Source organism: Scaptodrosophila lebanonensis, unplaced genomic scaffold (assembly GCF_003285725.1).
Source record: "Scaptodrosophila lebanonensis strain 11010-0011.00,11010-0021.00 unplaced genomic scaffold, SlebRS2 tig00000053-arrow-pilon, whole genome shotgun sequence".
NCBI lineage: Eukaryota > Metazoa > Arthropoda > Insecta > Diptera > Drosophilidae > Scaptodrosophila > Scaptodrosophila lebanonensis.
In genome coordinates, this window is record NW_022060548.1 from 1,086,456 (window position 1) to 1,104,835 (window position 18,380).

General features: G+C 33.8%; 1 protein-coding gene across 1 annotated transcript in view; it reads left to right on the top strand.

Moving 5' to 3' along the window:
• The window catches only part of LOC115623765 (maternal protein pumilio-like), a 43,714-nt gene extending 36,908 nt beyond the window's left edge, over positions 1 to 6,806 (top strand). Inside the window, exons 6-8 of the mRNA XM_030518301.1 lie at positions 4,973 to 5,246; positions 5,332 to 5,430; positions 6,777 to 6,806. Of these exons, the coding sequence (XP_030374161.1) occupies positions 4,973 to 5,246; positions 5,332 to 5,430; positions 6,777 to 6,806 (403 nt within the window). The remainder of the gene's footprint in view (positions 1 to 4,972; positions 5,247 to 5,331; positions 5,431 to 6,776) is intronic.
• Positions 6,807 to 18,380: the final 11,574 nt, after the last annotated feature.

Here is an 18,380-nt window from a genome sequence, read left to right on the forward strand (position 1 = left end):
TTTTCGAGGTCTGCTCCCCGCCCACCTACTCTTCTACCCACCTACCGCCAACCAGACTTATAGTCAGACCTCTCAGATAGCTACTGTTGCGAGTTTTGATGCGGCCCACTTGGGGCAATGACAGTTGATATTATGTGACGCCAATTGGAGCATTATGCATTAGCATTTCAGAGTCACTCAGAGCTGAGTGTTGGACGTGTGTATAAAACGAGTGTTGTCTGAGTAGTTGAGTGTGAGACCAGAGCTCGAATATCGACAGCTCGGTTGAGAGTGGAAACTGTGTTGGCTTTTCCATTTTGTCTTCTCAAGTGGTTAGGGTATTGAAAATGTGTCCTCTTGTTCCATTAGCAGGTTGTCAGAGCTGTCAATGAAATGACATTTTCCTATCAAAACTAAACTTCGTCTTGCAATCGTTAATTGACTGACAATTAGTAAGTTTTGACTTAATCTTCCTTCCTTCCTTGCATAATAAGTTAATGGGAGTTGAAGGACAACTCTGGAGACATTAGCACTTTCTTCTCATACTTCTTTGTTGGTATTTTCTTTTAGTTAAAGATACATCCGAAATGTGATTGTTTAACAACAGAACACTTAATCTTCCTTCCTTGCATAATAACTTAATGGGAGTTGAAGGACAACTCTGGAGACATTAGCACTTTCTTCTCATACTTCTTTGTTGGCATTTTCTTTTAGTTAAAGATACATCCGAAATGCGATTGTTTAACAACAGAACACCATTGTGATTTGTTAACACGCATATGTTTTGTTTAGCAAAAACTGTGTTGGCGTTCTCAATTCTGATTCAAACTTTCGCCTGTATCGCATAATCTTTTTTGTTTGTCTTTTAAGAAACATATTTTAAAATGAAATATCCGGACATTTCTAGATCCATTTAAACAAATTTGTGAACGTATATGTAGAAAATGAATAGCAGAACGAGTCTGATTAGTTGCAAAAGATTTATATTGCTTGCTGTCTCTACTGCTAAAAGGATGGAACAAATCAATTCAGGAATTCATTCAAGAGAAAGCACACGTTGACTTTTTCCATCTCTTTTAGGATTTCTAAACATCTGTTTATCATTTTATTTATAACATTTTGCCACTCTGTTTTAATTAAGCAAGGAAGCAACAAATATACAAAAAAGTGTATTATTATCGTTTAATTTTTTTTATTATTATTTGTTTGCTTATTATTTTTTTTTTATTATTATTATTATTTAATTTTTTTTTATTATTTTTGTACTATTTTTTTTATTATTTTTGTACTATTTTTTAAAATTATTTTTGTACTATTTTTTTTTAAATTTTTTTTATTTTTTTATTATTTTCTTTATTATTTATTATTATTATTATTATTATTATTATTATTATTATTATTATTTTCTTTATTATTTATTATTATTATTATTTTTTTTTTATTTTTTATGTAAAAAAAGAAGATATAAAAGAGAAAATTAAAATTGAAGTCAAATACCATAACTATACATCAGATGTAGATTTGCAAACATTCCTAAGTAGATAATTGTTATTGATATTTTATGAAGAGTTCGGATTCGATGGAATTCCATTTACACAGGAGTAGTATTGGGTAGGAGATTTTAGGGTTAAAATCCAAAAACAGTAATTGTTTGATTTTTTATAGCGTTTTTGAAAGATCCATTTACCCTAATCACAAGAGGTAAATCTTACTTAATAGAGGATGGAATTCCATTTACTGGATAACGAGTATAAGCGTAGGTAACAATTGATACACACGATTTGTATTGGGTAGGGGATTTTAGGGTTAAAATCCAAACACAGTAATTGTTTGATTGTTGATAGCGTTTTTGAAAGATCCATTTACCTTAATCAAGAGAGGGAAATTCTGCTTAAGAGAGGTATAGTTTATTAATTCAATCACTCAACACAGCCCGGTTATCAGATGTTCCCAGTTGAAAGCTTTTATATTATTTGTAGGGTATTAAAATGTCGTTGCATTCCATATATATGCCGATTAGCCTAAAAAAACCAGTCGCTGCCGTTTTGGCTGAAAAAGTTGGCAACGTCTTTGCCGGTTTCTCTTTGACGAGTTTTATTGTTCGTGGTGCGGTTGTTGTTGTTGTTGCTGCTGCTGCAATTTCATTGCCGGTCGGCCCAAACATGTTTCAATGCCAAACGTAATAACTGTTATGATGTAAGTACCCACAGCAACAACAACAACAACAAGCTACGCCACAATTTACGATACGTTTTCGATTAGTTTCGTGTTTTTTTCCATTATTATTTTTATTTTTTGTGTGCGTGCGGCGCCATTGTTGTTGTTGTTGTTGTTAAACAGATCGGCTTACAAGTTTCATTTTTTTAAAGCATTTTTTTTCGTTTGTAATTTTTTGTTGCTGTTTTTCCATTGCTTTTGGCTCACGTTTTGCGCGCTAATGAAATTCATTGCGAAAAACGAAATTGTGGCAATAACTGCCAACCAAAAATATATCTATAGGCATACTACAAGTATATATGTGTGTATGTATGTAAAGAAGAAGTTGGTCAGGTGTTTGTCTTCACAGCTGCTTTTCCAGCGGCATTTGCAACACTTTTGTGTGTCTGTGTGTTTGTTACTTGACGATGATGACGATGACTTGCGGCAAATTGTCTGTTTGACCTTTGTGTGTTATTTAATGGCTGTCTTAATATTTCTTTCTTTTGGAGCACTTTCTTCTTTGGCTTGATGAGATTAGTTTTTGTTTTTACTTTCGAGGGCACAATGAAGAAAGTGAAAATGAGGTCATTAGGGGTATTCATCTTAACCTTTTTGAATAAAGTACGAGCAATTTTCTAAACAGCGCTTGTGAAAATGCGAAGATGTCGAAATTAGGGCTTCTTTTGGCTTAAATGAATGGGAAGCCGCATTGGAAATTAAAAAACTTCAATTAATTTGGCAAGATTTTGCATCTGTGAGAATAATCGAGCTGTCTCCAAAAATGCAGTATATAATAATGGAAAATACAGTTTTTTTTTTGTTAGCTTAATATTGATTATTTATTTTTATTGTAATTTGTTTCTCTTTTCTGTCTCTTTTATTCCTACATTTTTAAGTTTTCTCATTTCTTAATATTTCTTCATCTTCAATTATTAATTTTCCCCAATTATTTATCGATAACAATTCTTTTTATTAGATTCTTAGATTCAGATATAGGATCAGATTTTTAGTTAAAAAATCATTAATATTAATATTTGAAAAAATATATTTAAATTTTCCCTTTTTTATTTATTATATATTTTATTTATCATTTCCTTTATTATTTATTGTTTTTTTTTTCATTAAACTAATTAAATGTTTTAACTTTTTTGCTCCTTTTTAGTTTATACTCTTACTTTTAAATGTATTTTTAAAAATGTACATTCTTTATTTGAATAATATTTATATTCTTTTTTTCAATTTATCTTTTTTCATTTTTATCTTTAATTCCAAGCAAACAGAAACGCATTTAATTGAAAGTTGCATGTACTCGCTTATCTCAAAATAGTGATTGCAGCTTACGTGCCCATTAGTCATCAATTTTTTAGCTCGAGCGCTCTGAGAACTGACCTCAGACAAAGCACTCGCCCCTTTATATGCTCCACTGGCTCTCAAACATTTCCACTTTTATGCACTGACGACTAAACACAACAGAGAGAGAGAAAAGAGAAAGAGAGGGGGAGATTTAAATTAGTCACAGTTTTGCATGCGCTGCATTAAGCGCTGGTGTTAATGACCCGATAATGAAAAAGAGTATGTATGGTATATAGGAAACGCAATAATAAATGTTTACTAATACCATGACGCACAGTTGCAGAGTCATTGTCTTGACTGCAGTCGCTGATTTACATATTTATTACTCGCTTTGTTGTGACGCGTATAAATGAATGAATTGACAGTTAAATGCATTAACAAATGAGCCAAGCGTAACAGAAACATACATAGACATACAGACACATCTACATACATACAAGTATATCCTATAACTTACCTGTACCATATGAGCTGAACAGCTGCTTCGGATGGCGGTTTTGGCGACAGACAGTCACGCCGCCACAAATTTATTTATTTTTTTATGGTATTTTGTTTTTGATTTGCATTAATAGCGCCGGTCGTAAAACGTGCTTATTGTTGTTGTTTATTGACAAATGACTGGCGCTGTCGCTGGCTGACGTCATAGACATGATTCCAGCCGCACATTATCAGCAGGTTTGCTGCTTAAGTCTTTTGTTTGTTTGTATTGCCAGCTGCGTTGATTAAAAACACTATCTTTCAATGACTGCCCAACTATAATAATGTAAATTAAATTATGAACCTGTTTCTTGAAAGAGGGCCGGGCCTGCTCTGCTGGTAATAATTTAAATTATAATTTTTATTTTATTTTTGTTGTCAATAGCATGTGCCACCTTTTAGTACATTTTTAGTACAGTTTGAGAATTTATTTATGGTGTGTGGCACGGCTATGTGGTGAATGGGTGCGTGCATTTGCTAAGTGATATGCGCAGTGACTCAAAAACTGTACAGAAGCACAGTTGACAATACAGCTGTGAATTATAACAGTAGCAAAGGATATGTATGCAATGAACATAAAACTCTGTGGTGAACTTTAATGATAACAAAACTGTAAGGTATATAAATGTCTTCATAGAATTTGATCTTTCAAATAAAATCGCCCGATTTTTGGCAATGTTCACAAAATACATAAAGAAAGTTTAAAAATTTTAAAATAGGAACGATTAAAGAGCTTCTAAAACTGCACTTCATCGTACTAGCAATGGTCATAAAACTATGTGTAACTGAAATTCGTGAATTGCCAAACAGAGATTAATTTAAACATGAATTTATATATATTTTTAATTGTTATTGCTGCTGGCAGAGCTTTCAAAACTGTACAGTGCTTAAAATAGTCTATAGTTTTAAATTTCTTAAATTTATTTAATTTTTTTGCTTAACTTCTTTCAATTTCTTGTTTCAGTCGCACGCCCGGCTCCCGTCAACCCTCGCCCGCTGAAGAGACACTGCCACGCCCACCAACACTGCTCGATCCCTCACAGCATGGCAGCTTTCCACAAATGCCGCACTTCAATCAAATGCTCATGGACCACGCCCAGAGCATGGGCGGTGGTCTCGGCGGTGTTGGCGTCGGCGGAGGTGGCAACGGCAACTATCCGCATCAGCAAATGGCACAGATGAGTCAATTGCAGCCCCCCATGATGAATGGTGTTGGTGGCATGCCAATGGCAGCACAGGTAAGTGTTCAGTTGAACAGTTTCAAAGGAAGTTTGCCCGATTCTAAAAATATATAATTTTTTTTTTTTTTTTAATATATTACAGTCGCCCATGTTGAATCATCAGGCACAGGCAGGTGGACCTAATCATATGGAATCTCCGGGCAATCTATTGCAGCAACAGCAAGCAAATTTTGATGTACAGGTAAGTGCATTAAGGATTAATGAGATAAGCTCCCAAAAGCGTGCACACACACATACATATCTTTATATATACATATATAGAACGAGAATGCTCAATGACCTTGTTGTTGTTGACTGCATTATGGCTCCCCAGTGTGCGATTGTCGTTTCAGATGGTGTTGTTGTTGTTGTTGCTACTGTTGTGGTGGCTGGCTATATAGGCTAATTTAAAGTTGCAAAATGAGGTCATGTGGCGCAATAGCAGCTGCTAATTTACCGCAACATCCTGTATGTTGTTGCAGTTGTTGCCATCCCCAAAGCAGTTCAAACTGTCCCTTGGCTAACGAATGTGCAACACATCCCCTTCCATTTTAACCCACAGCTACCATCCGTTGAAGTACAGTATGTGCTTTTCATGGAATGCTGGGGCACCCCACGAAACCTTTTTCTTCAATTTAATATCTTTTACTTTTTAATAGAATATTAAAAAAGGGTTACAAACAGTTTATAAATTTTAGAAATGAAATATAATAAAAAATTTTCTATTTGAATGATAAAAACGAACGAATAAAAACAAGTAACATTTTCATTAAATAAAGAAAATAAAACAAGTAAAAAAATGAAACAAATCGGAGTAAAGAAAATGCAAAATACCAATAAAACCTATCGTAAAAAGTAAAACATGTAAAAAAACTGGAGGAAAAAATAGCTGCAGAAAAAATAGTAATGTTTTATAAAATTATAAGAATTAAACATGTTTTCTATAAAAAAAATAAAAAGCAAAAATAACTATAACAACAAATATAAGAGAATAAAAAAATTAAAATAATATATAATAAAGGAAAATACTTATTAAATGAAATATATGTCCAAGAACTAAATTAATTAATTAATGCATGCAAAAATATAATAATAATTTTTTTTAATAAAATCACTAATTATTGATATGAACAGAAATTAGAGAGGAAAAACTCGTACTTGCAAAAATAAATAAATACTATTAAAATAATGGTTTCGGGAATAGTTTTAGTCTTAGTTCAATATTGATAGTATCTAGGAAGAAATCTCTATCTAAGAAATATATATTCCGTCAAATTATTTGTGCAGACTAAAGACATATTATAATGGAATAATTTTAGTCTTAGTTCAACTACTGGTTCCAATATTGATATTATCTAGAAAGTTGGCAAAAAAATCTCTATCTATGAAATATCTAATCTTTCAAATTATTTGTGCAGCCTGAAGATATATTATAATGGAATAATTTTAATCTTAGTTCAACTACTGGTTCCAATATTGATATTATCTAGAAAGTTGGCAAGAAATCTCTATCTATGAAATATCTAATCTTTCAAATTATTTGTGCAGGCTGAAGATATAGTAATGGAAGCTTGCTAGGCACCAATTAATTTAGTGAGACTGTCTCGCTTGAAATCCTCTTAAAAGGATTTGATTTCATTTCGGAACCACTGTGCATTTTGTGTTAGTGCTTGGTCCCCAAAAAGCTCACAATTTATTTCGAAACGGAACGGAAATCGGATTTATTAGCCGCAAAATTGCCTTTTTGCAGTCGCCTGCAAATGCTTTTAGTCCACGCTAGTTTTGTCGTATTGCAGTGCATCTAAAACCTTTGGTGCTGCTTCTTCGTCTTCCTGTTGCTGGCGCTCTCGCTTTGCGCTGCATAATGTCATTTCCCGCATTGCCTTCTTTATCTCAACACTGGCTTCCATCAAATTGAAAATCAATATGCGCTGTTGCAGTAGCTTCCTTCCTTCCTTTGCTCCTTCGCTTCACACGCCCTTCGAATGCTCCGCCCTTCCCAGTCATTTGGCTAGCCCGCAAAGCAAATTGACATTTCCACACTTTAGTCGCTGGGCCAATCTTCACTTCCGCTGTTATCGTTGCCATGAACTTTTCCACACATACACACATATATACATCCTGCAGGCTTTTTTGCGCCTTTTGTCTTTTGTTGCTGCCATTGAGCGTCAACTTTATCGTTGGTCTGCGTATAATGCACTTTTTGCTACTTTTCAAAAGTAGCAACACAAAAATTGCATCAAAGGCAGCAAAAAGCCAGCAATGGAAGGAGCAGCCAGCTTGATGTCATTATGCCTTAAAGTCGGAACTGCTTCGGGGAACGTTTGATACAATTTGAGTTGTGGGTATTGCTTAAAATGTATATGCATATTGGAAAGTCTTTTAAAAGGAGCCCTGCTACAAAAGCATGTGCTCCACTGTACTGCTTTTTTTTGTTTCGCTAACAATTGTATAGAACTTAAATTTCAAATACTCGCCAATATGTTGCTCGAATTTTTTTTAAAATATTTCTTCTACATTTTTTGTATGTGCTCGCCCATCTTCGCACAAGCTGCATTATTTTTCTTCATTTTGAAGCAGCAAATATTTTTGGACACATTGAAATTTATATTGATGGTGCTTGCCATCATCCTAGTCGCTTGTGTCCAGACAACAGTTTGCATTTATGTCAAAGACGTTTTTCCGTATCCTTTCAGTTCTGCTTGTGGTACACATACCTACATCTATATACATACTTGTACACATATACAAATAATGATATAGCATTTGAGTGGCTGCTTTTCTTGTTTTCAATGCAACTTCAAATGCAACATATGTGGGTCTTTCACAAATAATTCCACTGGCTTAGGTATAGAGAAACACAAACAGACATGTGTAGTTTTGTAAAAAGGAAGTATTTTATTGCTGTGGTGGAGGTGGGACGCAAACGCTATGACAATGCAATGGTTCAATACAAGGAATAACTTTTTATTAAGATAACGACTTATAGAATTTCTCGAATTTTACTTTAAGAAATATCGGACAACAAACAGCACAAAATGTTGCTTACTTTAAGGGCTTTTAAAAAGTAACTCGGAATTTTTCTACACTTTCAATGTGAATTACTTTGAAAAGCATTGCTTGCAGGTAAATTTGAAACAGTTTTTTGAAAAATCAGTCGAAAGAATTGTGGGATATCTAATATCAATGATCTACAAACCATTTTTCATACATTTTAAAACAATTTTTCAAAAATTCTGTCGGTAGAATTATGGGATATCTAATATAAATGATCTACAAAACAATTTGTCATAAATATTGTCCCAAAGATGTACGTTCTGTCTTATAAGAATGTGATATTATTGCTATTTTTATAGTTAATTTCCCTGAAGTGTTCGCTAAGATTAAGAGAGTTCCTTTTAGTCGCTTCAGTCCAGTCAAATCTGAAGGATATTCCATGGACTTTGAGTATTTTTAACTCTTTAACAATACAAAAATATGATGGGCATATTTGCTTACCTTTAAATCATTGCTTCTGCTTCCCCCCACTGCTTCCTTATCACATCATTCACTTGACAAAGCGTCGTTCACTATTCATAAGAATATTTTATGCTCTTCTTGCATAACCGAACTGCCTCGAAGAGACCTATTGTGTATGCTTTTGCAATATTTCGTCGTATCGCTCGTCGTCTGCCTCTTCAATGCTTCCCGTCGCTTCTCCTTCATATCGTGACAGTCAGGCGAACAATTTCCTGCAATTCGTCAACTGTTGGGGTGTTAATATTGACGCCTCAACATACTATACACATATATATAATTTTAATAATAAAAATGCACGAAATATGCACACGAAAGCAATCGGCGTCGCCGACACATTGCACATTAAAAGCGGGCATGAAAGGCGTTATCCATTATCGACGTAGTATATGTATTGTGTGGTTGCCTTTCATTGCCGATTTGCATGTCGTCGTCTTAAGAACCAATTTCTGTTTTTAATGCGGTCTGAAGTGAAGTGCGAGGCCTATTACTTTTTCAATAATGTTCCTAACACGATACTTAAGGAAAACGAAAATGTTAGACTTAGATACAATAGAAATGAAATTGATTGAGGCTGTAGAACTTAGACGCATGTATTTTGCAATTGAAGTTCGTTTTTTAAGTTATAGAAAGAGAGTGCGAGCGTTGCTTGAACCTCAAAACTAAGTTTATTATCAATGCAATAAATACAATAGTAAGTTTGTTTTAGGTGTTATGTTGCTGGAATATATGGAATAGAGTACACTGCCCTCGCCTAACACGGGGGTTACGTTCCTGGAAAACATCGCGTTAAGCGACATGGACTCCATACAAAATATGGTGTTACGTTCCTAGATTTCGATAAATGCACGAACATTTTTTTTCTTATTTAAATTTCTGGTGCTTTTAAGGTCCGAACAATTCCAAGTGTTGAATATTAAATATAAATATTAAGTTTAAATATTAAATATAAATATTAAATATAAAATATAAAATATAAAATATAAAATATAAAATATAAAATATAAAATATAAAATATAAAATATAAAATATAAAATATAAAATATAAAATATAAAATATAAAATATAAATATAAAATATAAATATAAATATTAAATATAAATATTAAATATAAATATTAAATATAAATATTAAATATAAATACTTTTTTTGCTTGTGCTGGCAAAAGAAAGGTGTTTTCAATTATTTATTGGCTTTTTACTAAGGTAAAAGTATTTTTTCCAACTCTCTTGTCAACTGGAATGGGTCTTTCCAAGCTATAGTGTAAGAATGAGGTTTTCAGCGAAAAGGTTGCAAATTGTTAAGCGTGTTAGACCGAGTTCGTATTAAGAGAGGTCGTGTTAAGCGAGGGCCAGGTGTATTCCCGACTTTCTTATGACTCCCTTTGCATAGTTTAAAATATAACTATCTTTATTACCTTATTTGCAACCTTTTCCACATTCATGCCATTAATTCTTTAAGCATTTTGCTCACGTTCGTACATAATTTGACGTTGACTTAGAAGGAGGGGGGGAGAAAAAATGCAATTGAAATTCGTTTTTACGCCCACTTAGTAAGCAATTATTCTTGTCACTTTGAACAAACATAAAATATTACGGAATAGCACCTCGGGACTCGATTGCTCATGCCAGAAACTTGTGCGTCGCCCTGGAAAAGTTTTTTGAAGCGCAAAAGCGAAAAGTAACGCAGACTTTTTGACAGCTGCTTAAAGTTTTCTAATAATATAATTATGTGTAAAACGAATGAGCGGCAAAGTCGGAAGAGTTGTTGTAGTTGCGTAGTCGCTGTTGTTGTTGTTGTTGTTACGATGCCTATTGAACGCATAACCCAATTGCATAAAATGGGTTGGTTAGATAAACAGACAGACAGACAGACTTGACTTGACTGTTCGCTTAATGAAGACTTTGCCCATTTGAATTTTTTCTTGCTGTTGTTTTTACTTTCCTGCACGCTTCACTGACGACTCTTTACTGCTGCTGCTGCAATGCTTCTGTGTTAATCAGTCAATAGGGCTTTAAGCCAAAACTCTTACTCTCTCTCTGCCCATTTTTCTCATCCTCTAGAGTCGTTGTTTTGGTGTGAAGCGAACGAAAGAGCTGTTAGATCTCTGACAGGCGAGGCTTTGATTATGCATGAGCAGGGCTAATTGATTTTGAGCTCTGCAGATTAAGTTGCTACGTGTCGAGTCGAGTGCTGACTGTTAAGTGTTAAGCTGACAGTAAAATCGGCCAATCTGACTGACTTAACTGCCAGCAAGTCGTAGCCAGGCATTGACAGAGCGAAAGAAATTGTGTTGCTTTGATGTTGAGTTTAAACTGAGGAAGCTTTCAGCAGAGATTAAGTTTCATACTTTTGTTAAAATACAATTTAACACTTGTCAAATAATAATTTGACTTTCGCTTAAACATGAGTCAAACATTTTATAGTAGCATACTATAAATTATTTATTAAATTGCAACAATATATTGAAATTCATTTTAATTCAACTCAACAGAGTTAATAAATAACTCTCAGGTTCGAACCTGCTATGCTAGTACTGTCATAGCTCAATTTTTTTGTAATTTTTTATATATATTTTTATATTTATTTATTTTTTATATTTATTTACTTTTTATATTTTTATACCCTGTACCCAAAGGGTGAAAGGGTATACTAGTTTTGATATTTTTTATATATTAAAATATTTAATTTTATTTGTATATTTTATTTTTTAATCATTTTTATCAATGTTGAAAATATTATTTTTTAATAGTTTAGTTTTTAGTTTTTAAATGTTACTTTATTCGTTTTATTTAGTTTAATTTTTTATCTTACCCATATATTGTTTTTATTAAGAGCCCTTACCAATTGCTTAGACTTGCAGTGAATATTCTAGCTATATAGCTGTTATTTGCGTCCGCAGGATTAAACAAATTTTCAGAAATTATATCAACATATTGAAAAATCATATAAACACAAATATTTATAAATTTATGAATGCAAATCTTTTTTGTTGCGACAAATATGTAAAATAGCAAGGCAAGCACTTATGTTGCATGCAAATTTTTGAGCGCCATAGTATTTGTTTATGCATATTTTGCAGCAAACAAATTGCAGCTGTTGACATGGCACATTTTTGCACTTGTGGCTACTTTTTTGTTCAATAAATCCAATAATAATAAAAACAATAATAAAAAAGGTAGTGGAATCTGCGAAAAAAAGAGACATATGCCTGAAACTTATGTAGCCCAGTTATAGGCGCCTGCCAAATACAAAATTTGCATAAAAATGCATTTAAATCTATAAAAACATATGGGCTCACATACATTGTCTTTGCCATTTAAATTCGCACTTAATTAGTCGTTAATTAACGCAAAGCGGGCGCACAATTAATTATGTAATGGCACTTGTGTAAATACATGCACAATTTTCAGTCGCACACACACTCCACTCAGCAGCCCACAGGATGAGTTTGAGCCTTAAATCATGATGACAACAGGAATAAAATGAAAACTTTTTGACGCTCCCCTTCACTCATTTCGGGCCTCACTGCATTTGGTTGGCGGTCGGAGGTTGGAGTTTGCGGAATAAATTTTGTGGGCGTTGTCCTAAGCACCTGGTTGTTGCCTAATTAATGTCTAGCGCCTTTTCGTTGCCAACTATTTGGCTGTCACACTTACTAATTAGCATTTGCGTGCCCGCCAACTTGCAAAGGCGACTCACATACACACCCAAACAAGCAGGCAGACAGACAGACAGAAGCCGCTAATTGGACTTTATTGGCGGCAAATGTCAAGTGAAGCGTGCCACAAGTTTCTGGGTGAAGAGGCAAAGGGGAGGAGTTGCCAAGCACGCCAAGGAGGAGCCTGCTGTCCTTTAGATTATGACAGAGCTGATAAGCAGAAACATTTGGTTGGCGTTGCCAAGACTCTAACGCTGCCATTGGCAACCAACAACCAAAAAGACGAAGACCCCATACCCAAGACCAGGACGATGTCTTGCTCAATTTATCGCCAGCTAGCGCAGTAAAGTATGCAACAAATTATGCGATTGCGCTCTGGTGGGCAGCCAGGGAAGAAAACCAGCTTTAAATGCAGCTTGTGACATATTTCCAAGGCACACACACAATCACACGAATACTCTTTTTTGGCTGCCACACTTGAACGCACACTTTATTTAGTTTCCACTTAAATGCCGCCTACAATTCTCGAGTGCAATTTATGGGCAGCACTAACTCATTGAGAGAAAGTGCTGGTAAGTAGGCTACGAATTAAATAAATCGATATTTGTATTTAAAGCACTTTTAACGCCAGCTGCAAAGAAAGAAACCGAACTAAAATTGAATACGAATAATTTTTAAATCGGCAATTTCTAGTTTTAGTTTAGTTTGAAGAGATTTAAGGCAATACAAAATGATGACCAATACATGCACATATTCCAACATCGATGCTTTTAATCATATAGCTACTAAAGGAAAGATTGACACAATCGAATTTAATAGGTCCGTCACAGGGTATTTAAAAGTTTAGTGGCATGCATTATTCGTTCTCATTCTCAACAGAAGTTCAACAAGATTCAAATCAAAACTCCGAGCAGCTGCAAATACACTGCACTCTAAAGCTCGCTCAAGTTAAAATGCGCATAAAAAAGAAGTTAAAGAAATGGTTAGTTTCAAGTTACGGCACTCCATTGGAGTCGAAAAACTCAAGTAAAATGTACAACAAACATTAAAGAAGAACCTTTCAGAAAAAACGGGACTACAAACTTTGTTTAAATGACTTCAATTAAAATTCGTTCAAATAAGAAGCTTAAAATTAACAGAAATGTATTTCACGAATTGTACAAATCCAAGATTTTCATGTTAATATTTTTATTGTATGTATTTATTTATAGTGTTATTTATTTATTTATAGTGTTATTTATTTATATATAGTGTTATTTATTTATAGTGTTATTTATTTATATTTTTTTGTTTATATATTTTTTGTTTATATTTTTATTTATTTATATTTTTTTATTTACTTGTTTTTATTTATTTTTATATTTATATTTTTTATTTATTTATTAATTTTTTTGTTTATTAATTTTTTATTTATTAATTTTGTATTTATTAATTAATTAATTTATATTTTTATTTATTTAAATTTTTATTTATTTATATTTCTTATTTATTAATTTTTGCATTATTTATTTATTTATTTATTTATTTTTCTATATTTATTTTTAACTTTTTAATTTTAGGGTCTTTTGTATATGTTTATAGTTATTTTATTTATTTATTGTTTATTTTTATTTTATTTTTCTCTAATAAAAACTTAGTCGAACTGCAAACATCTTTTAAAGTGAGCCAGCAATAATACATAACTTTTTTTTTTATTTAACGCCATCCCTTGATTTAAATTATAGGATTTTTTTTTAATATAAAAAAAGGTATTTTAACTACATACAATTGATTACATGTTTTTTAAATAATTACAAAAGTGACGTATCATAAAAGTTGAAATAGCTGTTTTCCCTTGACCTTATTTTTTCCTAAGACACTAATTCCATTCACCAACGAACCGAATCCGTTTTAGAAACGCACCGACTTATGGGGTCAACTGGCTTAATCCAATCTCACTCTTGTTTTTCTTTCCATAATTGAAGAATTATGTGTGTGTTTTATTTCGAAAACATATGCCAAGTACTAGTCTATCTTGAGGCGCATGCCTGCTTATGCGTTAATCAAGCGCTCACCCACATACTGAATAAAGACGAAGATAAAGAGTAGGAGAGTAACCAAATAAATAACACCAAAGCAACTTAATTTGATTAATTGCGTCATGCGGCGGCGACTACGACGACGACACTGCTGCTGCTGACGATGTTGTTGTTGTTGTTGCTGTTGCTCAAATGATTTCACACCAAGTCAATGGGGGAGTAAGTCAGTCGGACGAGGACAAGGACGATGGCGGCGTCAGCGACACCCCAGCAGAGTGTGATAAGTGCTTCTTTTGTTCAGATGCCCAGCAACATGTTAGTCCTAGTGAAGAGAGATAACACGACACTGCCGCACATTCTCACACACAATTTACGACGTATTTTTTCTAATTTCCCCTATTTAATTAGCAAAAAAGAAACTCGAGCGGGACTTTTATCCTGAGACTGTCAATACGCTGGCTGGCCATGGGTGTCGAGACAAATGGTGGTCATGCTGTTCGTTATTCACTGTTCACTGCCTCGCTGACAAACGTTTCCCCATTTTTATGTGTGCGTGTGCCTGTGTGTGTGTGTGTTAATGATGTCAGCAGTATGTTAATTAAAGGCAAATTATTTACAAAAGCAGCAGGCAGCTGGGCATGAAAAGGCGCTAAAGTTCTCCCCAAAGTATTAATCCAAAAAAATAGGAAAAAAGAAAACGTAGCACAAATTTGGGGGTTGAGATGAGACGATAGCGTAACAATTTGTCAAGTTCCATTGCGCTGCTTTGGTTGACCTTTTAAAGTTGAACTTTATTGGGCACTAAGTTTTTTAATAAATTTAATGATTCTTGGGTTAAAGAATGAGAGTGAGAGCATAATTTATAAACACCCTACTTGTTCTAGTGTTTGAAAAGGTTTGAGAAGCTGAGTAGAAAAGGCTAAGCTGCCTGTACTCTTAACGTTAAGATATCTTTACCTCACTTTTTGTTTTTAAAAAATGTGAATAAATGGAAATTGATAATGAAATTAAGAAGCTGGGTTATATAATGCTAGGCAGTAATCAGTAAAAAAAAAAAATTATAGCCTGCGCTAAAAAAGCATTCAAAAAGCAGAAGTATTCTAACGAAACATATGAAAATGAAATAAGATTAAAAAGCAAAGCAAATTAAAAGTTTTGTACAACACGGAATCAATTGGAGTAAACAATTTGAATTTAAAAAAAAAAATTGGCTTATCTAGCAGGACATTTTAAAAGAAGCAGAAGAGAAGAAGGACGCCAAAGCCATAATGTTACGAGAAAAACAAAATAATGAGCCGTTTCTCTTGAGAGATGTTTCAATGAAAGGTATTCGTAAAAATAATACGAGTAACTATACTAATATTAGTTGTTATATATAGCCATTATTAGAGTTCATTTATGTTACTTTCTATAATTTAACAATTCTATTAGCTGTGTGTGTTGGAAATCGCTGCAAGTGTTAAATATGTGTGAGCAGAAGCAGTAAGATAGTATTCATTTAATAAACTTTACTAAATAGATATTTCAGTATTTGAAAGTAATGGACCAACAGGCAAGGAATCAAGAAATCCACTAGCGCTGCGCACTAAGCATGGCTTAACATCTTGCTAGAAAGCGTAAGTGATGGCCATCTCTTTTGTTGCTGTTGTCCACTGCTGATATTGGCTGCTTCGGCAACAGACACAAACAACATCCATCTTTCGTCAATGTCGCCCTCAGCCATTAATCCCCACCTCCCCCAATGCCAGATTCTCCCTCCTACTCCTCCCGCCTCCGGCATCGTCGCTGTAATGTCATTTCAGTCCTATATCTTGGTTTCGTATTTCCTGCATTTCCTTCCTTCTTGCTTTACAACAACTTTTTCATTAATAGTTAACAAGCTACATAATTAAGCATCAGACGGAACTTGGTAGTTTTTCTTCCCCGCACCCACTCCACCCAACAACAGCAACAAGATGAACAAGTTCTGGGAAACTTTTGCTTTTCTCTACTCTTTTTGCACTACTGAATTATGCTGATAAAGCAGTTTTGTCGAGTCCCTTTCTATTCCACCTGCTGCGCATTGCAGTCATTGACTTCTCTACAATTTTTTTATTTTTATTTTATTTTCCCCCTTCTATTCTTGTTTTGTTGCTTGTTGCGTGCATTTTTGCGTGCATTTGCTGCTGTTGGCTGTCATAAGATTTCTTAAGCAGTTCAAAGCATGTCACACCTTTCAACTGCAGGCGACATCAACAGCGTTGACAACTCTGGCCAGAGTTGTTGCTCATTTTCCGCACCAACTGTTTTCATATTTCACTCCTCCCCCTCTTTCTCCCCATAAAGTTGTGCAAAATAATACAGAAATGCACTCTGAAACTTGTAACTGAACTCCCAATGGTGAACTGCCATTTGCAGAATTTTAGGAATAATGCGAATTTAAATTATTTCAGCATGTGCGATTCTGAACTGTTACGATTGCATGCTAGATCTATCCACAGAACGTTGAAAACTCGACCATAAATTTAAATTGGCTCATTAGCAGAGGTTAACCACGAGTTCTCCCGAAGCTGAAAGCTGAAAACCAAAATTCTCTCACTTGCTAGTTAACTTAACAAATTCGTTGCTTTCTTATGAAATTTGTAGCAAAGCTTTGGGGGCATCTGAGACTCTTCGATGCTTCGACATATTATATATGTGCATTTGAACAGTGTAAGTTGCTTAAGTTGGCTTATGAAAGAGCTTTCAGCATCATGGTAAATAATAATCAAGCTTATAATTGGATATTTTAAATGGAGAAGAATAGACGTTTATTCAAGTAAATAAACTTAATATTAAGTGTGCCCATGGAGAAGATATTTATTATTTGTTTTTAATATGAAACGTTGCTTTTAATTATTATTAAAGTGTAAACTAATTAATAAAACTTACCTCCAATCTAAATAATCTTTTCAAAAATAATTAAAAAGTAAATGAAAACTTTTTAACTTAGAGGGTTGCATAATTCCCATATGACGCCACACATTTGGCAATATAAGAAAGTGTCGAATAACACATCAATGTACATATGTAATATAATTTTCAGTGTGACCAATTTATGAAAATTTCGTTATATATATTTTTTTTAATGGTATAATGACTGAAAGACTAGCCAGCTGGGCTGATTTTACATTTACGTATTAGTTTATATAATTTTCAGTGTGACCAACTTATTGAAATTTGTTTCTAACATATTTCAAATGCTTAAGTACAAGATTTGTTTTAAAGAAATGTGCATATACATAACGTTTTACCGTTTATCTTGCACCATCTGTGAACTATAGTTATACTAAGGTCTTTATTTTCGATAGGCTTTTGCCTCCTCATCTGGTAAATAAAGACAATACACAAGCCATAAATAGGCAATGTTTTAAGGTCTTAAGAACGTGGTTCTTTTTGTTGAACAGGTCATAGATTTTCTAAATATAGCCGATCTTAAATGTAACTCAAAGGTTTATTTAAAATCGTTGTTGGAAACTGTAAAGCCGGTAATAGCTTCGTTTAGAAAGAACTGTTGACACGGCATCGATCAATTTTAGAGACTCCATTCTTCAAGACTACATTGTGTTACCAGTGTTGGAAAATCTTTGTTTTTCTCTTGTTGGCAAATAGGAAAAGTCAACAATTTGAGAAGCCTTACTGTAACTGTATCCATGTGTGCGTGTCTACTCTCTGTGCGTATGTGTGTGTGTGTGTCTGACGGAAAACTTCATTTTGTCTAGCTCATTTAAGCGTTGTGTTGAGTTCTGTTGGTCAGAAGCTTAACTAAACTAAAAGCATCTAAAGCACTGCCAGAAAACCACATGCAGACACTTGGGTTTGCAAACCAGAACGAAGCAATCGCAAAAGAGACGGGTGGATGGACGGATTTGGATGCTTGCAAGGGTTTTACGGAACTTGCTGGGTGTGTGTGTGTGCGTGTGTGTTTGTAAGCAAAG